The sequence below is a fragment of the Salminus brasiliensis genome, chromosome 17, assembly GCF_030463535.1.
Source record: "Salminus brasiliensis chromosome 17, fSalBra1.hap2, whole genome shotgun sequence".
Classification (NCBI taxonomy): domain Eukaryota; kingdom Metazoa; phylum Chordata; class Actinopteri; order Characiformes; family Bryconidae; genus Salminus; species Salminus brasiliensis.
The window spans coordinates 16230827-16254909 of NC_132894.1; the positions used below are offsets into that span (position 1 = coordinate 16230827).

General features: G+C 38.7%; 1 protein-coding gene across 1 annotated transcript in view; it reads right to left on the reverse strand.

The window, feature by feature from the left end:
- LOC140538535 (inactive N-acetylated-alpha-linked acidic dipeptidase-like protein 2) overlaps window positions 1–24083 on the reverse strand; it is a 241648-nt gene that overhangs the window by 30854 nt on the left and 186711 nt on the right. Inside the window, exon 10 of the mRNA XM_072661126.1 lies at window positions 23589–23684. Coding sequence (XP_072517227.1) covers window positions 23589–23684 — 96 coding nt within the window. The remainder of the gene's footprint in view (window positions 1–23588; window positions 23685–24083) is intronic.

The following is a 24083-nucleotide window of genomic DNA, read 5'->3' on the forward strand; positions in this document are numbered from 1 at the left end:
TTATTGTAATGTGCAATGTAATGCTGAATTTCACTAAATAAAACCTAATATATGCCATGTTTAAAGTACTTTTGGGATCTTGTTAGAACTTATTTTCACTTTAATGATGTAATTTGACAAGGTGTAACTTTTTAAGGACAATTTGTCACAGTTGGTCACTGCTGGGTTCGACCTGTTCAAGCCGTTCAGTTGACCAGTAGTATGCTTGTTGCAGAATGACAGTATAGAGCAAGTGTGGTGCATCAGATTCAAATAACATTACAACAAAAAAGCTTCATTTGCAAGCATTCAAACTACAAAGCTGTAAACAGCAGAGAGTGTTATTAAACACTACGACAAGTTATCAAAAATAGCCATGCAATGGTACCAATTGACAAATCAGCTGGGTTGTTGTGCTAAGTTCATTTTTAATGACTAAAGTATTCCCTGAGATGCCTTACAGCTAGAATACGTCCAAGTTTAGACTGGGATACATCTTCTAACAAGTTCAATTTAAGCCCCATTTCACTTAATTATGAATGTATATAGTTCTTTCCTAATTGTTTTTTATAGGACTTCAAAAACACTTCAGGGTCCGCAGCCAAAAAAGACTAACAAAAAGAAGAAGATGGAGGAAAGAAAACGAGAGATTCACTGCATGAGGAAAAAGACGATTTTCCCGCTTCAAAGAGTTTCCATGCTCAGAAATTATTCATACACCATAAAGGGTAGAAAAAAAAACCCACTGATCGTTAAGTCTCATCAAAGTATAAGGTACACAAATATGTGGTGCACTGTTAAAATGAAAATAACACTGGGGTAGGGAAAAAAATGGAGGAAGAGGATAAAAAAAAGCACAATATGAAGGCCAAGTGAGGTTTCCTGTGAAATAGTTGTAAACATGGCTGAAGCTTGGCTGTCAACAGGAATAAGCTTAATATGCAGACAACTGTTGAGGCCCTCAAGCTAAACGTGTATGGCTAACACTATTATGCAGTTTTTGTACTGCTACCTATCCTTAATGATGAAATGTCATCCTATATTCTTTCTATACTCCATCAGTTTCAGAAGGTGTCATGCACAGCATTTTAACAGTATTGTTTTGATAAGAATGCACAACAAAAGTGTGATTGCATGGATTTTATTTTGGAAAAAGGCTAGGCACTGAATCCACCCAGGCTTAAAGTCCTACAATATTTAAAGGCTCTGAAAAACCTGGCCAAAACTGGGTTTTTTTATTGGGACATCTGCTTCCAGCCTGATCCAGACTCCCTGGTACCTTTAGGCTACTTTAAATCATTGGCAGATAATCAGCTCATTGAGGTTTGCGAATGGCTTTTATAATGGCTTTTTCAATAAGTAAGAAGTGTACCAAATGGAGGGGCGAATCAGTGGCTGGACAGAGAGTATTCATCATGGTCAAATCAGTCCATGCAAGAGGGTGATATTCACCATTTTTTTTCATTTTTTTCAACATCTGTATTTTTTATTTTGAAAACAGGGAGAACACATACCGGGCTGTTATTGACTGAACATGCATCAAGCATGAATAATTCATCACAGCATGTGTCTGCTGCTAAAGTGCAAAAGGAAACTATTTTCTCTCATATCGTTTTGAGTTATTAACCTTTGATCAATACAAGCGGTGCTGCTAGAAATATTGATGAGTGAGGCGATACAGAAAAAAAACAACTTGATTGTCAAGGGATTCCCAAATAAAGCAGAAGACAAAGTCAAGCCTGCAAAGACATGGGGAAAAAATGTGTCCTAAAAAAAAAAGTGGCAGGGTAGCTCCCACATGTCATCTTGTCGAGATTTTAAGTTTTCAATTTTTCAACAGTGGAGCAGAAGGCTTTTTAATCAGCAGCAGTGATGGATGAGCTGGGAGGCTTCGCCACGCTTGGGACAAACGAGCGAAAGCGAGCGAGGGATGCCCAGACAGCCTCCGATCTGCGGACAAATTTTACTCCTCCATTACAATGCGTGTCAGACAGGCCTGTGTCAGCTCTCATACAATGAGACGCCAGTTGGGCTAGCCAGGTGATAAAGGACCACGTCGGAGAGTCCGCCATCAAAACACTGAGTTAAACCCCAGAGTGTCAGGGAAAATTACTCCATGACACCTCGTCATGTTATGGGGAACGGGGCAGGCTGAAAGGACTGCACCACTTCACTAGTCACGCAGAGTCTTGCTTGAAGATATAAAGGGCATTTTAGTTGTTTGGTCTGTTCGATGCTTTAAACTGTGATGGCTCCTTACACTGGCTGATAGGATGCAGTGGTCCTCTAAGCTACCTCATCAAGACGACCTAATGTTTATTTATCTTTTATTTGTAGATTCCCACACACTAGCTAGGTCACATGATGCTAGGTCACATGATGCATGATGCAGCACTGGAAAGGTGAAGAATAATGTACACTTCCCATGAGATACAGGAAGCTATTCACTGACACTAACAAAACGTTGCAAAAATGGCTGAAGAACACTGGGTGAATGTTTGCTTCACCTACAAATAAGGAGGCCATATTCTAAACATCTACACATCATGTACATGTGAGGAACATTTAACTTGCTTTCAAGCTCAAAAAATGATAAGGCTTAGGTGCTACCTAGGACTAACCACAATACTTTCTTGCTAAATGATCAAAATAACCATTATATTGTCCCTTCCCAGCCACCAAAGAGATCTTCCCTTGTTCACATTATTTGCTGCAACTTAGAAATAGATATATGCTATATTGAGCATGAACCAACTTAAAGGGACGGTCCATAAGTTTTGGGAATTTGGGGATTTAGAGACCTCTCTGGTGAGAATGTGTAATTGCACCTATAATGTTAAGGGGTAATTTTAAACATGCAACATGATGAGGCCTCCTTTTAGAGCAGATGTATCTGATCATTGCAAGTTTACATTCATTGAGTAGGTTGAGTCATTCAGAGTGGAGTATTCAAAGCTCAGTCAAAACTTGGAGAAGGAAATGTCTTCAGAGGGTGAGAGAATTATATAGCTACAGGTGTCATTCTTATCACTGTTTAAATGCAGATACCTACAGGAAAAACATACAATCACAATAGTAACTTTTTTTTAGATGAATGTAAAAACACTTGACTTTTAATGTTAATGTAAATGTAACCTTATTAAATTGTATTCTGTGGTTTTGAGTATATTGTTTTGTTCATTTATGATGATATACTCTTACAATGTAAAGAGCAATCACATCTTACAAACATAGAAAACTAAAAATGAGGACAAGTGGGACTGAAGGCTTTTTTTGAGGTACAACAATATGTAAATAATCCTTGAGCAATAAATACAAAACTGGAGTACAGCTTTCCAGTCCAGTAGCTATATAAAGCATTCTCTCAGTCAGGTGTCTATTTATCTGATTAGGAGGTTGTATAGGTTGTGTTTACAAAACAACAGAAAGGATAGAACCTGAAGTTGTCTGAGAATAGTGACTAGTTCAGTTTCTATACAGATAGCTAATCCAACAGTACTATAAACACTGTAACGCAGGTACACAAAATCCACAGCAATGATAGCCAGACTACCTTTAGTAGCTAGAAACACAAAAATATCTTACATATTTAATATCGAACATATCCATGTTCGCAGTAGTTCTTGTATCAGTGCCATTGGCCCTTCCATAGTATAGTGTATAGTTCACACCACACAACTTTATGATTTTCCGCTTGCCATCAGGTTTCGACTCAATCGCCGCAAAAATCGCCTCTAGATCTCTATGTGTGAATTGTTCAAAGGTGGGACTCGCCCGGCTTGCCGATTACTCGCTGAGTTAAAAAAAATATCTAGCATGCTAAATATCTGCACTTGTCGGCAAGTCAAAATCCTGTAGTGTATAAAAGTATCAAGACCAGGTTCTGACTGGCAGTGAGTGCATCGGGTCTTATCATGCATCTACATGTGTGTGGTGCAGGGGCGTAATATAGTTTCTATCAGAACACATTGGTAGACACTCTACCATAATACCTACATTTACACTGCAAAAATGTATGTACTCTATTTATTTACTTCTATCTCTCTTTGCATCCCAACTCACTCCTTCACCCATATTCCTTTCTCTTTTTTTTGTTTTGTTTTAACGAATTTAACCCCTTGTGCTTCTGCAGACATTCACATCCATGTTTCTCGGAATAAAACAAAAACCCTTTCTCACAGACAGTAATTTCCTGGAATGGTCGTGTAATATGTGACCTGCTGTCATTGAACAGTTGTGTAGTGTGCAAACCCTACAGCGACCTGATTCCTCAAGTCCTGTAGTCCAACAAATGATGCCGGGTCCTCTTTCAGAGGCTGAAAGGTGAAAGGTGCACGTATTTGTCACTGTACAGTGTACAGCGAAATGTGTCCTCCGCATTTAACCCATCTGGTAGTGAACACACACTCACACACACACGTGTTAGGGGCAGTGAGTACAGACACACACCCAGAGCGGTGGGCAACCAACTCCAGCGCCCGGGGAGCAGAGAGGGTAAAGGGCCTTGCTCAAGGGCCCAACAGTGGCAGCTTGCCGAGCCCGGGAATCGAACCCACAACCCTGTTATCGATATCCCGGTGCTCTAACCGCTAACAGGGTTGTGCAGGCAATGCAAGTACTCCTGAGAAAAAATTATACAATTTCTTATGATATGATACTACTGCTTTTAATTGAAAAGAAAAATGACTGCAGCTTTAATGAAAATTCTTAATAAAATATTAAATAATATACCATTGTGTGACTCAGCATTCTTTGGTAATCATTATTTGTTTTTTATATCTAATTTTGAAAAAAAAAAAAATTGTGACTGAAATCACATGCATTTGTGACCTGCTTTTGGTATGAGTTACCCTATGTACCCAAATGTAACATGCATGCTAATAGCGCAACATTAAGCATGTTATTTATTATGCGATTTTGTGAATGATGTGATGCTTCCAGTTCAATTAGATCAGCTCTCTCTTCCGAATCTGGGATTATCATCTTTGAAGCTTCACCATTTTTGGCAATTATACTGTCCTATTGGCCCATTGCTATATGCAGGTTAGAAATAAGAACAGAAGAATAAAAAGCAGAGAGCAAAACTCAGTATGACTGCCTTTTATTCTTTTAGTAAATGGTAAAAGCATCCTGAGGTGTCTTACACATTCACTTCATTTGGCAGGTGGAGTATTGCTTTAAAAGTTAGTAGGAAAATGCAAAAGCACAGTCAAGTGTGAAATTCACAATCAAACCTTTTGTGTTTCAGCCTTTTCAGGGTAGCCCTGACAAAGGAACCGATAAATGACAATTAAGGGAGGAAGTCTGCCAGAGCACTCCTGTCCCATATTAATAGGTAGTTAATACGAGAGTGAGATGGACTGGCTCTGTCCTTAACTAAGCCTGTCTGGGAGACGACTGCTGGCTGAAAAAGGTTGTGAATAATGAAAGCTGAGGATGACTTGTGCACACAAAGTAAATGATGTAAAAGAAACTCCAAATAAGGTAGGTATTAACAGTGCAAACCCACCGACTATGGCCTGTGTAGCCTGTATAGCACATGTCAAAAGTAATCCAGAGAACAACTGTGACAGAGCAGGATTAGTAGGAAGAGATAATAATGACCAGTGGTCTGAGAACTTCAGACAGGCAACTAAGTAATGGTTCTCACCCGATAACATCCTACGGCCTTTCTGTCGTTGAGGCAGGAATTTAACCCAAATTGCTCCAAGGGCCCATTTCCCATCTGGATAAGCCTATCTGCTAAGTGCACACATCCACAAGTGCCTTTTTAGAGTTTACAAGTAGTGAAGATGCGATAACAGCATTTCTGAGTAAAAATGACTACGTCTGCTGCTTAAATCTGCTTTTCTCCATTAGTGTGACTTATTCTGGTTTTCATGAGAAACATCACCGAAAATAAATAATGTAAATAAATAATAAAGGACTATGTGAGAACATACTGTCTGTATATGCCATCATATTTTATCTTTTCAGAGTTTGTACAGGGTTATGACAGATTTCAATTTTTATAGATTCAAAGAAATTCAAAAATGAAACTCTCTACAATAAAAATGGAATATAGGTTAAGGACACCTGAGCCAATTTAATCTTGTTTTAGTTATGTCAGCAAACTCGTTTTACAACAGCTGAATTTCATCCAAGTCCATATGGAGCAGTAGATTGGACAAATTATATGCTGGAATTACCTCCTGTTCTCTTTGTTACCCTCTCTTTCCATCATTTTGCATTTAGTTATGCAGTTAAATGCTCCTGCAATCGGTTGCCCATGTTTCTCAATAATAAACTAATAGATAATATGTGACCTTTATTTAAAGTTGTTGGCTGAAACTGCTTTACAGATGAATAATAAGTAGGTGAATGTTTTCAGAGTTTTATTTACATTGAGAGACAGAGAGGCACGTCACAGCCATGCTTAATGTAAGATCTATTGTTAAGACTGTATCTACTGTAAGAATGTATCTACTGTTAATATCTAGCATAAATGTGGATGTCTCAACAGCCACATAACATTTAAAAAATATATTTTTAAATTTTTCAAATACGAATTGGTACGACTATCTTGCATTTTAAGCGGTTAGCCTTTGTAGCCTTGTTGGTTAGCCTTGTTTTTTGTAATCATTCACAGGGGTTAACCACAATAAAAATGTCTGGGTCTTGTGTATAGCAAAATTTTAGCTGTGACCAGCTAAGCAGACAAGCTTTGAAGACAAAACAATATTTGTAGCAGCAAGTATTTTTATCTTTAATAAAGGTCTTATTATGATTTTCTGGACATTTTCCAGTAATTTACTCTTTGAAAGAAGGGAGAGCAGCAACCAACATTTCTACAAATTCTATGGCTCTGTGTGTGCTATGTTTTCCTGGAATAACTGTGTATGTTTCAACCATATGCTGATCAAGAAAATCGGGTGCACATAGAAGGACTGCTGCCATTATATGGTGGGACAGTGACTACAGAAATTAAATATCTTATTCTGTGGGTATTTCTCACATGTTTAACAGAGAATTTCCTAAAAACTCAAAAACAACCCCTGGATTTACCTGGAAGAATTCTTCAAGGATTCTTTAGTAAAAGCAATGGTTCCATCTAGAACTCAAAATAACTATCTGCCACTCTAAAACGGTCTTTTACACTGGTGAAAAAACATTTTGTAGATGGTTGTATTGAATCTTTTTCATAATTTCACTATGATTGGATTATTGTGGTATGATGCAAAATACAACACATTATATTTAACATTATTCTATGGATAGATAAATAACATCTTCTATATTAAGTCTATAAATTATATTGATAAAAAGCAAAAAGTTCAACAGCAGACTGCCTCATGTCTAAATATGGGCTTCTCCGGTTGTACTTCACATCTCTTTATCCATGCTTTCTAGTTTTAGTCCTTCTGTCCCAATGGGACAGAGGCACATCTGCTGCACACACCTCACACAGCAACGGCGGGACGATGCCAGAGAGAATCACCACAGCTAACCCTCCCTCAGACTGAGGAATCAACATGGCACTTTGTCTTCTGTGATTAAATCTACTCTGTTAGCTTTGACACATCCTCAGCAGCAGAGTACGTTTTTAAGGTATTAACGAGCAGGCTTCCTGACTAGCGGACCAAGTTCTGTTCTCCTAACTTTAAGAACCTGCAGAGAGAAAGTGGCAAGAGGGAAGCATAGAGTAATAGAAAACTAACTGCAAGGAAGAAGATTTACAAGCATCTAATGAAGTCCGCAAGAAAAAGAATCTACATATACTGCTAATTTCAGCATTTTCTGTCCACCAGCTGTCTTCATTGTATGCTTTAATTAAAGTCCACTTCAGAAAGCTTTTACTTGGTCAGATATGTCAAAAGCTATCTATTTGCACAAGTAATTATAGTGAAATTAGTGATCTCTTATCACGCCAGACCTAATATTACAGAAAAGAACGTTACCAGCCAATTCTTCTCCATCCCACTGATGAGTTCATGGTAACACAATTGGAATGAGCAGAAGGGCCTTTTAGGCACTAAAAGACTAAAACATTAAAAACCTAAATGAGGGGTAACTTCAACAATGGCAAGCTAAAATTCCCGAGGCAGCAGCAGCAGCAGCAGCAGAGACAGACTCTCAACAATGTTATTCACGTTCCATTTTGAATATGAATTCAGTGCAGTCTCCACTATTCTGGACAGAAAAAGTGTCTCCGTGTTTTTTGCCAAAGTACAGAAGGGCTCTGGTCAAGCTCCGGTCACCGCCTGTTCAAACTGCCTCTATTTCATGTTGAGTCATTTTTGAGAGTCAAACACAATAATTTCTGATGTAATTCCTGAGTTTAAGCAGCACTTTCATTTTTAAAATGTGGTCTGTCCCAGCAATAGCTAGTATAGTATATCATCACTGATATATCAGAGCTGATGGCATTCATAATATGCATACATAAATATATACATGGTTACCGGTTAACCCCTTAAACAGCCCATGGCCCGCACGAGGGCTGAAAGTGTTAAGTCTATTACTAATGAATAGCCCATTAGTTTGTACAGAAGTGCCTGTAGTTTCTGAATAATACACCTTAGTGTGTATTAAGGTTTTCTGTGTCTTTGGGATTAAATACTGCATCGGTTATCAAATACTCCTACTGACTTCGTTCAACTGTTTGGCCCCACAGTATATTGGGGAACCTCTTAAACCCTACAACCCATCAAGTTTACTGAATTTGCAGGATGATGGCCTTCTGTCAGGTCCTTGCTTTAAAAGAATCAATGCTCTTAAAAGAAAACCCAACCCTTGCTGTTCTGTCACACAGTGTTTAAATCTAGATTAAAAACATACCTTTTTGCTCAAGCTTTTTGCCTAAGCTTTCTTGATCTGATGGAGTTTGTCCTTGCCACTGTTGCCACTGGCTTGCTCAAAAGAGGCTGGCACCCAGATCTCTGTAAAGCTGCTTTCTGACAGCAGTCGTTATAAAAAAGTGCTATATAAAAAAATTGAAAAGAATTGAATTGAATTTAAGGGTTTTTGACCTGAAGGGAACAGTCAGATCCTGAAGTTTTGATAAAACCAGGAAAAACGTGCAAGCATAAGGATTAGAGAGATTTTGACAAGAGTCACATTGTGATGGCTAGACGACTGGTTCAGAATCTCCAAAACATCAGGCAGTTCTTGCAGGGATTTTATGGTATGCAGTGGTCAGTACCTACCAAAAGTGGGTCAAGTGGGTTTTATTGTCATTTCAACTACATACAGAGTACACAGTAAAACGAAACAACGTTCCTCCAGGACCATGGTGCAACATAGACAGTGCATACAAAACACAAGTGCACAAGTGCGGACAGACAACACAACACAGTACAGACAGAAAAAGTGGTCCAAGTAAGGACAATTTCTGTGATCCATGTAGGCCCCACCCCACAACATATAGATCTGCTGCTAAGGTCTTGTTGAGACCAACAGAACTGTTGTGACATCACAATGGGAACCCAGTCTATATTAGGCAGGTGGTACTAATGTTACGGCTGTGTTTAGATAGATCTGGAAAACCACTGAAGACAACTAAAAACACATAACACAACCTTGGCTCCTTCACAATCCCTAGTCATGCTAAAAATCTATTCAAGTCAAGAACATCCGAGGAGGTAGATGAAACGCTTACAAAGTCTACAACCAAGAGACACCTTTATGAACGTAAATACAGATGGCATCTCACACTCATACTTCATAACCTGTTCCTACATTAGCTATAGCTCTTCATTAGCTATCTGTCTAGTTATTTGTGTTTTGTTATTTGTTTGTTTGTTTGTGCTGTGCGGGTCGACCTAAGGCAGATGGGTTCTGCCAAGGCTCGGACTGAGTCTTGGTTTCTACCAAGGTTTCTTCCTCTTAGTATGAGGAGGTTTTTTCTTGCCACTGTCGCTACTACCTTCATTGTGGTGCTTGCTCATAAGAGGCATGGTCCTGGATCTCTGTAAAGCGCTTTGTGACAACATTTGTTGTCAAAGGCGCTGCATAAATACATTTCGAATTGAATTGAATACTTCAAGATGCAAAGCACTGAGAACACTGACAACAAAAAGATTAGATTAGACTGATGTAAAACATAAAACATGCCCAGTCTGGGAAAAAGTGAAGAGATGAAACCAAACTTAACTGAAGTATGGAGATTAAGATCAAGATCAAGACAAACATAGTGTAGACAATATTATGGCATGGGCATGTGTGAGTGCTAACTGTGAGTATTGTATTGTATTGTATTGAATTTGTATTGAATCTGAAGTGTATAGAGGTACATGCTGTAAAACTGATAGGATGGTGCTTGACAGTACATATGGATAATGATCCAAAACATACTACCAAAGCAACCCAATAATAATTATTTTAGCTTGTCCACTTATTTTTAAGTCAAAAGAGGGCTGTAATTTCTAAACAGTTGATGAAATATTTTTGCTAAAGCTGAAAGTCTTTAATTTAATCACATCTTGATTGCTTCATTTCAGATCCACTGTGGTGGTACACGGCGGCAACATTACAGGCAAGCAAAGAGTTCAGCTTATTGTCAAGCTTTTTTGGACAATAATGTACAATGAATTTTATGATGGCCTCTATGCTGTAAATTCTATAAAGAACCGACTGACACATTTGTCTCAAGCAAGCTAAAAAGGTTGGACTTCATAGAAATTAGCTGTTATTAAAGTATATTGAATGTCAAGGGGATGATGTAGGGTTGTGCTATATGGTAATATGCTTCTATTTCTTCATTTACAGTTCATAGCACATGTTTTATATACTCTTCAACCTAGAGATATGTTCTTCCCCTAAAAATCCGTTTAAATACATTAAGGGTTAGTTTCCTAGACATGGATTAAGCATAGTCCAGGACTTTAGAGCATTCTGAATGAAGATTCAGCGAAAAATATAGTTCTGGGCTTAGTCTATCTGAGAAGCAACCCCTAGTTGAGCTGTTTTCACACTAAACATGGTATTTACATTGAAACCTGGAAGGCCAGCTTGGGTTAACAACTGCTTCCATGCTAAACCTTTTATGATAGGTCAGGATAGGTGTTTAGACTGGTTTTGTACAGCCTGATGTTGGAGGGAACTACCAGGCGCACCCACTGCTCTTCTACTAGCTGCGCCAAGACTCGGCCTGACAACAGTTTAACTTTATTTGACCCTGTGAGTCTGCCATGGCGGACTCAGTTTACCACTGTGCTTTCTGCATCTGTTCATTTTCAACAGCTTTAGGGCAACGGCCTCCACCCTCCTCCTATACAGCTAAATTCCTGGAGGTTTTAGTTAAATCTAAGACTATTTTCAGACTGCCAGCCCAAATCTGATTTTTTGAGTATAAACATTGTATTGAGATTGATTTTTGGTAGTCTGGAAAGGTGGTTCGAAATACTTTGTACAAATGTCTGGATGCTCTGGATGCTCAGATCGGATTTCCACGTGTTGTTTTGAATCACTCACAACACATCAAACAACGACCACGTCAAACACTGAGTGACGGAAATGCAGGGATCAAAGAACAGTGCCACAGTATGTTACTGGCGCCTTTGTTGGTACCACATCAACCCATGTCTGGATACGCAAATCTGATTACTTATAAATAACAGTGTGGACAGTCATCTCACCAGATCTCAAATCTGATTTGCCTGCAGTCTGAACATAGCCTAACACAGTCATTCAGTCAATAAAGAACTTCTAAAGGCAGTTATTAATTGGATCAGTTGAGGGTGAATAGAGTTGGATCCAAAGTCTGTGTGAACATCCAGAAGTAGGGTTGGAGATCACTGTTCTGGAATGACAACGTTTTGTATTTCCATTCAAATCAAATGTGAAATAATAAATGATTTCAACTGTAAATTAAAAAGTACAGTAATATCCTGACATATTTAGGTTACAAGAATGTTGTGTGGTTGTAAATTACAGTACCAGCGCTGCAAATTAACAGTACTATACTGGACACAACTGCTAATTAATGACTGTAATTACATGTGAATTGCTTTTTTTTTTACTGTGTAATTCACAACATTTTAGAGTCCTTGTCATGAGTGTCTAGAGTCTTTGGTTTATGGTGGGTGCCCGCATACAAGTGTCTGTACAAAGAATCCAGTGATGAATGTATCCAATGAACGGGCTCTTATCTCGAGCGTGGGAATGTATTCAATTTTAGACATTTCAAAGACAATTCAGAGAGCACTTAGCAAATGCACTTAAAATAACACAATGACAAGACAGCCAGACAGTTAGGTAGTGTTAGCATGATTGAGTTGCAACAAGGTTACATCTACCGTGCAGAGGCGGTCGCCAGGTCCTCAGCTCAGTGTTAGCAGAGCGTCCAGACAATTCAACTACCTTTTACCTCCTCCCAGCTAGTGTCACTCTACCTGTCGGGATCCTGCAGCCGTTCCCTACTGTCTGACACTTTACACAGGCTGCCATGGTATCCCCCCACCACCACCTGCAGCAGCCTGTCTCCAGGTCCTGACAGCTCCTCTCGTCTTTCTAGCAACAGCCATTCTGCTTTTCCTGGCCGGATGGTTCCCAAGGTGAGCAAGGCATTGAGGGGCTGGCAGGTTCATTTAAAAAGCATCTCTCTGTTAGATGACTCCATCTCACCTATCGTCCCAGAAGCAGTGCCACCCCCCTGCTCTCACTTCTGCTCTTCTCAGTGTGCATGCCCCACAGTTGATGTGCTCCTTGATATGAATGCCTGACTAAGAAGTCTAAAAACTTCCCACTCCTTCTATTTTTGCATGTATGTCACATTTCAATGTTTTTGATCACCCAAATCATTTGAATTTAAGATGAAAACAATAAGTAAACACAAAATGCAGCTTTTAAAGGAATTTCACATTTATTAAAGACAAAGGTTTATTCAAGATCTATATCCCCTGTGTCAAGAAGCTACTAAATCATCTAGTTGACCAAATTCAGTTGCCAAATGGATTCAATTTTACTAGCCCTGATTACAAAGCATAATTACTGCCAGACCAGCTGAATCTAAATATGGATTAAATAGACGCTGTCTGGCAATGTGAAGCAGACTAGGTCTCTAACAGCAGCACATAATGCCACATTCTTAACAGATTCAAATACAGATGTAAAACAAAGCAATTACAATCGAGCAGCCCAGACAGGGTTCCAAAGCAATTGTTAAGGCTGTGCAAAACACAGTTAGAGCCATTATTCACAAACAGTAACACTGGAAGTGGCAAGCCTACCACAATTTCACCAAGAGTGCACCAATGACTCCTCCGGGAAGTCACAAAAGTACTCAAAACTTCCTTCAGGATCAATAAAGTGTCTGTCTGTCTGTCTGTCTGTCTGTCTATCTATCTATCTATCTATCTATCTATCTATCTATCTGAAGACTTGCAGGCCTCACTGGCCTCAGGTCTCTCATTTGCCAAAAAACATCACACCAACAGTCAAACATGGTGCTTGTGGTGTGATGATCTGGGGCTGCTTTGCTTCTGCAGGACACAGACAACTCATTGATGAAACCATGAATTCTGCTCTCTATCAGAAAATCTCTAAAGGAGAATGTCTGCCTGTCAGTTCCACACCTAAAGCTCAAGCGCAGCTGGGTTATGCAGCAGGACAATTTCCCAGAGCATACAAGCAAGTCCACCTCTGAATTGCTTAAAGAAACAAAATGACGGTTTTGGAGTGGCCAATTTAAGTGGCCAATTTAAAGTTCCGTAGCAAGACCTTAAAAGGGCAGTTTTTGATTGAAATTCGTCCAATGTAGCTGAATTAAAACAATTTTTCAAGGAAGAGTGTGTCATAATTCCGCCACAGTGATGTTAACAACTCACCGCAAACATCTGAAGTTGTCACTGTCAAGAGTGGCACAAGCAGTTGTTAACTTTAGGAGGCAATACATTTTTCACACTTATTAATAATTGTAATAGAATGATCATTTCCATTTGCTATTATGTTTTTATTTATTTTATATTAAAATGAGCTGAATGGTCTGAAACACATACATGTGACAAATATAGAAGAAAATATGGCAAAAATGGAAGAAATTGTGAATAGGGCACATTCTTTTGTCAGCACTGTACAGACGTTTAACCTAAATTGTGTGGTAAACTTGATATAAATGAAAGTAAATGAAAAGTTATTTAGTTCAATGTAGATATCAATGCAGGGAAACATACATAATGCATCTAAAATGTGCAACACCAACATTTATATTATGACTTCCCTGCTGTTTATCTCTGCTATTTATCTTCGGGAAATGTGACAAATGACGGTCATATTTACAATTGACAACTGATGATAATTTTATTCAATAAAGCTTTGTTTATTAAACTATTAGAGTTGTAGGTATGAAATAGTCCTATTTCCTGTGTGTCTTGTTTAGAAAGCAGTGCAGGCTGAAAACCTCTTTAAAACATTAGCATGAAAAGGCAGATATGCTTTCAAACAGATTGTTTTTGCAGCTTAATTTCCATATGTAGATTAGAGTGAACTCTATGTTTTGAAAATGTATCAATGCTTATATCACATCAAGCTCTTCTATTTCAGAAAGACAAGGACAATACTGGTAATAAACTTTTTTTTTTAATTCAAAGGCCCCCTACACTGAGCCCTGAAAGTGGATGCTATTAAATCATTGGCATTAGGGCTTGAGCAGTGTCCATCTGCAGTAGCCTGACTTTGTTTTAGTCTAAAATATATGGCCTCATGGCCTATCGGATGATCCCCACTGACACGCAATTTTACAACTGAAAGGAAAACCATCAGAACCATCAGACAGTAGCCAAAGCTTTGCTGAGCATCTGTGTAACAGCATCAGCTGTTTTAGAGCCTTTCCAAAATGGAAATATCAAGCACTTGAAACGAGGCACAGTACCAGCATAATAAGACATAACCTTAAATAAAGATAGCAGCTACAATGCTCAAAACTACATCATGAAAACACCTTAAAATTTGACTCTCAAATCAAAAGCCTTAGTGTCTGTAAATGTGCTACACAGCCCAGAAGCGCTGGCATTCTCCATAGGGACGCAAGCTGGTGGTGGTGATCGAGTGCATGCGCATGTGTTTGTCGTTTGTATGGTCGATGCCAACCCGCAGAGCAGTCTTGAGGGGAGCCAACTCAAACACACCTTGTACTCTAAGAAGGCAGTCTTGCTGGGCTGAGTGCTACCTCTCCCCAGCTGCGGCCCGAAAAGCCCGGTGAAAAATGAGTGCGGGAACTGGAAAGTCTGGGCGACGAGTCCCCTGGTACCAGCAGCCTGAAGAAAAGCTAAAACGGCCTGCGGCTCAAGTCATCAGAGACCTGGAGGAACGGCTAAGCCTGACTCCTATAGAACTCTAGCATCAGCTCTGGGATTTCATTTGTGTAGCCGGTGGAGCTGGGGGAGCAGCACGTAACACATTCTCATCTCCTATCAATTTATCTTTATCTTACCCCATTTCAGACAGTGGCTTGGGGCCACTTGTATGTACAGTAAGATGTATATGCAATCTATATCTAGATAATGAAGTCGTAGTGTGTGATATTAGCCATTATTAGTTAGACGAAAACAATCCTCCAGTGCACAGGGCATTTCTCGATGTTAATGTTGCATCTCATCCACACCGACTAAGAATTGGATTATGGTTACCCTTGATGAGTTATTACTGAATAATGTCCAGGAACACTGGCATCAGTTGGTAAATAGAGCACATTTGCACAAGGCACAATTGCGAATAAACTATATGCACAAGGCTGTAGTATTGTGCACAGGGGAAATATGTTTATATTTATGGCGAATGACATTCATGTTAGAGCTATGAATCATACATGTGCAGCTGCTTCTGATGCATTGTCCCTGGGTGATTTTAGCCTCCATGACATAGCAGCGTACATGATCTCTGTTTTGAAAAAAAAAAAAGGAACCATATCACATCATGTAAATCAGCCAGCGGTCATTTATTGTTTATTGATTTTACACTTTTGACCAAATGGCTCTCCTCCCATTAATGGTGGGAATTATATTATAGTTATATTATAAAAGCTACTATCGCTATTGTAAGATATTGCAAAAATGGGAAATATTTGTTGTGGTGTGCAAAACAAAAATCATGTTAAATATAAGAACGTTTAAACAAGGTAAAAGAAAATAAAGAAAATGAAAGGATGAATGAAAGAACCTTTCAGTGTCTTCCCAGCTCTTACTCCCAACTTTCCCCACTATCAAAATAAGCTTATCTCTCAAAGTCTGCACATCCGGACCTTCCTCCAGCCTGAACCTCGCTATGTTTTCTAACCTAGGAATTTATAACACGCCATTCGCCACTACACACTCAGTTATGGTGTGTGGTGTGTGCTGTGGATATGTGTGGTTGATGTACAAACATCGTCATTTCTTTGGCATACATTTTTCTGGCAAAAATTCCAAGGCAAATATATCATGTTAAATATGTCATGGTAAATATATCATATTTGTGGTACATTATGGTACATATACAAACATACATATAACTATAACTTAAATAATGATTATATTTATGATTCTGTAATACCCAGATCTCTTACACTATGATATTGTTCCAATATATGGATTTTACCTAATATTGCTGTAGATATTTTGAGAAATCAAACCTGTATCACCCCCTTGCTACTTGTAACACAGTGTCATGTTGAAGCACATTGTGTAAATAATAAAGTGAGAGTGAGCAACGTTAAAAGTTAAAAGCTAAATATATTATTTGCAGTCCGGAATAATGTTAGATTCGTTTAGCAAAGCAAACATCACACTCCATTTGGATCTGACACGTACTGTAACTTCTCTCTTTTGAACGAAAAGGGGTTGGTGTAGTTTTGAAGGTTTCACACACTGTCCCCACACCCTTTTCACAGAGCATTTCTGGATGTCATTTAGTGTATACCCACAGGACCACTGGACCTGTCCCACAGAAACACAATCCTGCTGCTTCTAAATAACTCCATTCTGTATGTGTGTGTGTGTTTGTGTGTGTGTGTGTCTCTGAGCTCTCACTCTCCTTTCTTTTTGCTATTCATAAAAGTTTCTCAGCCTCTCTGCCCACTACTGAAAAAATGTGATGTTTTGACACTTACAATTCTGCTCATTGAATTCCAAATGAAACCAAAGCTTCTTTTTTTCCCTCAAAATCTTCCCACTGACCAACTCACAGGTGAGCTGAATGCACTGCTGTACAATGACTAAGTGTACGAGGACAACCTGTGAAAGGACATGTTGGTGGTCAGTCTATCCAATGCCATGTTTGTTACTGGTCAGGGTTGCTTAATAGCACAGCTGTGCTCTTTTTTACAGAGTCTGAAGTGTGTGGTATAATATACCCTTGACTGCTCCAAGGAGCTTTAAGGCCATTCATATTTTTGGCCTCCATGATTTCTTAGATCGTCACTGGTGGAGTGTTTAGAAAAGCTCCTTGTAACACCACACCCCAGTTTTATTTTGTCAAGCTTTTGAGTGCTGCTCCCTCCGTCTAAACATGCAAGCCGTCCTTCTGAAAACAAAGCATAGGTAGTATGAAAAATGGGCTGTCAGGGCCTAGCCTTTAGCCGAGCAATCAGTGTCTGCACAAGACAAGAGGGGCAAGTGCTGGACTTTAATAAAGTGACTCAGCAGAGCTGCAGCCACTGGCACCTGCTGGCCTCCAGACCATTACCATCCACTCACACGCACACACATTAGAGCTTAAAATCTCCATCTGAACTCAATGGGAGCAGACTACTTGCACTGACTACTCAAATATTTGTCGGGCTGGGGTCAAGTTCACATTTTTTTTACATGCAGGTTTCTCGGAATCATAGTCTCTTACCCTGCTCTTACTGTACTGTAAAAATTCTACATAAAAATCTGAATGACTATTTGTATCAAATTGATTGAGTGAAAAGTCTTAAAGTCAGAGCAATAAGATTTTTATTGAACCTATATAAACAGTCCTTTCATAAAAGCAAGATGATAAACTTAACGAACACTAAGATAAACTTAACGAACTAATAAGTTCATTCAAGGTTTGAATCATGTTGAACTAAATGGACAAAAACTGAAAGCTAATACTCCACAAATCAAACTAATATTATACAAATACCAAAAAACCTGCATTAAATTACCAAATGATGTCTGAGCCCCAGCATTTCATTCATGCCAATAACATTAATTTATGCAAGATGCCCAGTACTTCATCTGCTAAATGTCACATATAGAGAATATACACATTCATACTCAATCTATAAAGAATATTATGACTACTTACATAATAGTAGGAATAACCACCCTTGGTTTGGATAGCACTTGTGAGACACTGTGGTATAAACTGTATTAGGTGATGGAAGGTGTTCATTATAGAAGTTAATTGGTCCACAGTGTCGAGTTGATTGCTCTGTACCACTTGCCGAAGTTGTCATTTCCCTCTGGCACCACTATTGTGAGATTTTCAGTACACCTTCGCTTCGGCGGCTCTAGAACATCCCACACATTTACAGTCATATTAAAATCTTAAGACCACTCCTGGTTTGAAATGAACTCAGCCCAGGATGTCACAGATGCCATGTGACAGGGTTTGCTACTCGTAAAAATAAGCTAGCACACCAGTCAGTTGTAGCAAAGTGAAAAACAATCGCCATGAGCAATAGACGCGATTTGACTGATTTGTCTAAAAGGGCAAGGGCAAGGAAAATCCACTGAAAAATGGAAGAGGAGAGTGAAGAAAAAAAGAAATGAATATGGAGTGAAATGTAATACATTTTTTAAAGGAAAAAAAAGGAAAACACTTGTGGTAATCTCCTAATATTTCTATGGCACGATCCTCTATGACTTTGTACCATATCCAGGCAATTGTTTCTCAAGATTCAGCCTGACTGTGTTTTTTGTACCATAACTATATTTAGTGTAAGTATTTTGTAGAGCAAGCAAGTCTAAAGCACAGCTCTCACAGCTGTGTTAGAGTTACAACTAACAGACCCCCAATAAAACAATGAAAAGTCCAGCCCTTATAGCCATTCATAAAAGATTTAGCAAAAGCTGTCCAACTGCTTTTGAGCATTTCTGTGTGCTGATACTCTTCCTTCCTGTTTGTATGCATTTTAAACCATTTTTTAATATTGAGGCACTCCTGGTATTGAAAGTTATGACCACCAAGTCCCATGAAAATACATTATGTGAGCAAACTGTTACCCAGGCCAAAAACTTTTTTTTTATTGTTCATTAATTCACTGATTAATACATTTGTTGACGTGATAATTAAACCTTAGTTTTGGAGAACTGATGCTTGACAGACGTTTTTTTCTTTTGTTATGATCTTATCATGTCTGTTATTGTCACTAAAAGCTAACTTGATGGATGATAATACTTGAAATGTAGGGTTTTGAAATGTAGGGCTTTATCTGCGGGTGGCTTTAGACATTTGAGTTTGAACCAAAATTTCAGGCTTGATTAAAGCTCTAACACACTGACAAAGACAAACACACACAGGCCTGTTTGTGTGAAAGCTCTTCATACATCTCAGTATTATCCAACCGCTTTATCCACATAGATCATCCACATAGCAGTTTGACACATTTGATCCAGAAATATGATCATCTATTCTGAAGATGAATAGTAATCTGAGACAATTATACTCTGGAGTTGAATAAGAGTTCAGGCTAGGAGCTGCTGTCTGCTTTGCATAAAAATGACGAGTTTAGAAGTCACAGCCATGCATGGCGCATATATTATATTATACCTCAGTAAACTGGGAAGAATTACAACACAACACACCACACACACACACACACACACACAAACACAGACACACATACACAGACAGACACTCTAGGACTGAACAATACATGGGGGGAAAAGTCACATTGTGATATTTTAGATTTTTGTAATAAATAAAACAAAAAAAGAACCAAACATTAACCCAGATCAATCTTTGACAGATATAAGCTCACACAGGTTTCTATACACAAATTATTATAGCACGTTTTTTTACTCTGCTCTAAAGAGGCAAAAAAGAGGATGTACACACTCCAGATTGTCACTTTTAGTGAACCAAGCTTTCTTAAAACCCTCACAGTCACCCCTGTGAGTATAAGAAGCTTGAGCCTGTATTTAGCTGACGGGTCAGTTTCCTCCTTTGCTACTAAGCATCCCAAGGATTTTGGTCTGTGTGTGTGTGTGTGTGTGTGTGTCAGATTTTTCTTTTGGATTTTTTTTGGACAGCATCTTGATTTTAAAAGAATACCAGAGAAAACTAGGGCCAGCTTACTATGCCAAGACCAATGTCCTTAAATTCTAAAGTGATTTTATACAAGAGCCACAATTCAGTCATTTTAACTAAAAAGTTAAACCATTCCTTTTTGCTAAAATGAATTATGGGAATAGTCAGTTTCAGGGATATGCATTGAAACTTCTTTATACATGTAAGTACTTACATGTGATGTCAGGCCACCCTTTGCAGCTATAACAGCGTTAACTCTTCTGGCAAGGCTTTCCACAAGGTTTAGGGGTGTGTTAATGGGAATTGTTGACCATTCTTCCAGAAGTGCAGACACCCAAAGGTGTTCTATCAAGTTAAGGTTAGGACTCTGTGTAGGCCAGTAAAGTTCTTCTACACCAGACTTGCTCATCCATGTCTTTATGGACCTTGCTTTGTGCACTGGAGCGCAGTCATGTCGGAACAGGAAGGGGCTATTCCCAAACTGTTTCCGCAACGTTGGGAGCATGAAATTGAGCAAACCCTCCTTTTAATGGAAATAATTGGCCAAACCCTACTCCTGAAAAACAACCCCACACCATAACCCCCCCTCCACCAAACTTAGTAACATTATCCTGGCAAACCCAGACTTGTCTATCAGATTGCCAGACGGAGAAGCATGATTCGTCACTCCAGGAACACAGCTCCACTGCTCTAGAGTCCACTGGTGGCATGCTTTACACCATGCATATGATGGTTTGCATTGCACTTCGTGATGTTAGGCTTGGATGCAGCTGCTCAGCCATAGAAACCATTCTATGAAGCTGTTCACACTGTTCTTGAGCTAATCGTAAGGCCACATGACATTTGGAGGTCTGTAGCGATTGACTCTTGGCAACCTCTGCCAATGCTGAGTTGTTGCTGTTCCCAATCACTTCCACTTTGTTATAATACCACTGACAGTTGACTGTGGAATATTTAGTAGTGAGGAAATCTAAATCTAAACTCTAAATAATACAGATGTTAATGACCCAGTGTCCTGCCAAGGTATAAAAAGACACAGTTTGTGTGTGTGGATAGTGGTTTTGATTTCCTACGACTAATGCTCTTGAAGACCCTCTACCCCAGTTAAAACATAATAGCTTGGTCTCAAACCTAAGTCTGAATCTTGGCCTCATTCATACTGATAAAAAAAGCATTTTACCATGTGTTTATGTTCATGTGTGGGGGCGAGTTATGCTCACTCCTAATGACTACTGTTTCTAGAGTAACACTGTGGTTTATGGGTTATGCTTCACTGAGAGGGAGAAACACAGAGCATTTCTTTTAAACCTCTATTCTAAAGTGAGGGATTTCACACAGTGTTTAAAAACACAGCAAAAAGAGAAAGAACAAAAACCCAAGCTGGAAAAAGCAAGGAACAGAAAGCGCTTTATACATCTCAGTGTTATTCAACCACTTTAACCACATAGATCATCCACATATCAGTTTGACACGTTTGATCCAGAAATATGATCATCTATTCTGAAGATGAATGGTAGTCTCAGACAATTATACTCTAGTTGTGAGGAAGAGTTCAGGCTAAGAGCTGCTGTCTGCCTTGCATAAAAATGACGAGTTTAGAAGTCACAGCCATGCCTGGCGCATATATTATATTATACCTGAGTAAACTGGGAAGAATTACAAGATTCAACTTTGAGCAGCAGCAGGCTAAATAACTTATCAGTGCTACAACACACACACATACACATACTTCTATCAAACTATTCCCAAAGAGAACCAATTACCACACTAGCAAAGGAAAGAGTGAGATTATAGGGGAGAATTAAAGCAAAAAATATATATATAAAAAAATCTGTTTTAGGCTGCATGATATGGATAAAACACTATTTTGCTGTTATACTGCTACATTAGGCAATTACAATATAATCCACCTTAAAATATACACAAAGCTCTGATGTGATGTAGATTGGCCTGATTTTTTTATCTACAAATTGTTTATAATTCTTAGATCATGTGATTTTATCTACACACCCAAAAACATCTGTGACTATGATACTGAATGTTGCATTAACCTAATCCTTTAACAGGCATTGTAACCGTACGGTAGACCTTTTTTGTGATCAAACTGGTGTAATAAAAACTTGTCAAACTTGCCACCTTTGGCTGTTTGGCCTTATTCCCCTCATTGAACAGACTGTGTAAGGCTAATTATGTCCACTGGGGTGTAATGTCATGCTGCAGCCCTTCAGCTATGTACTTCAGGTTACATGAAAAATATCAAACGTCATGTCCTACACCCACTAGCAACTGTATTTTTATTAAATGGCAGAAATGTGATAATAAAATATCGCTATAGAATATGATGCAGAGTTGCCAAACTAGTGTAAACAGACCTGGATGCTAACATTAGCACTGCACACTGCACATACTGCCAATTTCCTTAGCATTATCGTATTTCCAATCTCAAAGCTATTTATTTTTTATAATATACAATAATATATGAGCTACTATTACTTATTATTTCTGTCATAACTATTACAGCTGAGCCTCACTGAGTGGCTGTGTTGAATAGCTATAGCTACAGCTATTTAGGTAGACAACTATAAATATTACATTTTCACATAGATGAGTTCTATTTCATGTTCTATTTAGCACTGTGAACTTGAATGTTTTCTAGTTCTGTTGTATTACAGCGACTCTTCAGTACTACTACACAGTAAACTACACCTAACTGGCCTAACAGTTAGGTGTAAGAGACACTGTAATACAGCAGAACTAGAAAACAAGTTCACAGGGCTAAACAGAACATGAAATAGAACTGGGCAAGTCAACCATCTGGTTTTCTTGCATATATGCTTTCTAAATGGGCCATTTAAGAAATAAAAAAAACTAAAAAGCTAAAGGAAGATCCATGGACACAATTTTACATATAATTATATGTTCATTATATCATCATTGGGCAAAGTACAAGCTATAAGGTTCTGTAATGGTCACATATGGTACTTTTTAAAGGAATTTGAATGGGATAGTATTGATTATTGTGCATAATTCAGCAGATGAAAATAATTTGTACATTTTCGTCCAAGTATTTTTCTCATGATGCTCACTAATGGTACCAATGAAAACTTCTGTGATTGTTTACAGACTTGTCTGAATATCACACATTTCTGAGATGCATATCTGAGATTTCTGAGATGAGTACTGTGATATTAGTATAGCTGATGTCATGATAATGATGAATGCTTGACATACTGTGCAGAACACACACCCACACACACACAACCACCTCCCATGGTTATAAAGTTGTTATGCTCTTGAGCTAAACTGAACTTTCCAACTATGTGGATAATTGTCGATATCCTTCACCCAAGAACAAACTAATAAAAAAAGAGAATGTGAGGAACAAATTAATAATTGCTGAGGTGCTGGAGTTTTGAGACAGAATATGAACGTACCTTAGCAACCGTCTCGTGGAGTCTGAAGGAAGGATCCAAGGTCTCCGCTAACAATGACTCAGAGGGGAAAAAAGCCTCAGAGAGGAAGCGGGCTCTCTAGATTTAAAACAGAAAAAGAAATATGGGGAGAAAAACACATGAGCCTTTCAAAATATGACTGATCGCCTTTCCAACCATGCTACCACAAAGACAACATCTTCTATTACCATAATGGGCATTTGAAATGTGCTTCTCAGAGCAGTAACACCTTTAAGCACCTCATTTCAGCACCACACTCCCTTTTCCTCTCAAAGCGTCACCTGAACAGCACCTACAGTCATAAGAGGGATCATTATGATGTATCATTGCCATTTCGAGGGCCACAGAAACCCAGCAGATATGTACTTCCCAGCCCAAGCAATACAAACTCGTAAATATGAATGCTTCAGTGTCCCGAGCGTCATCTAGCCTTGAAAAGCCTCCTCTGATCCAAAAGTTTAACAGTATTAACCTCCT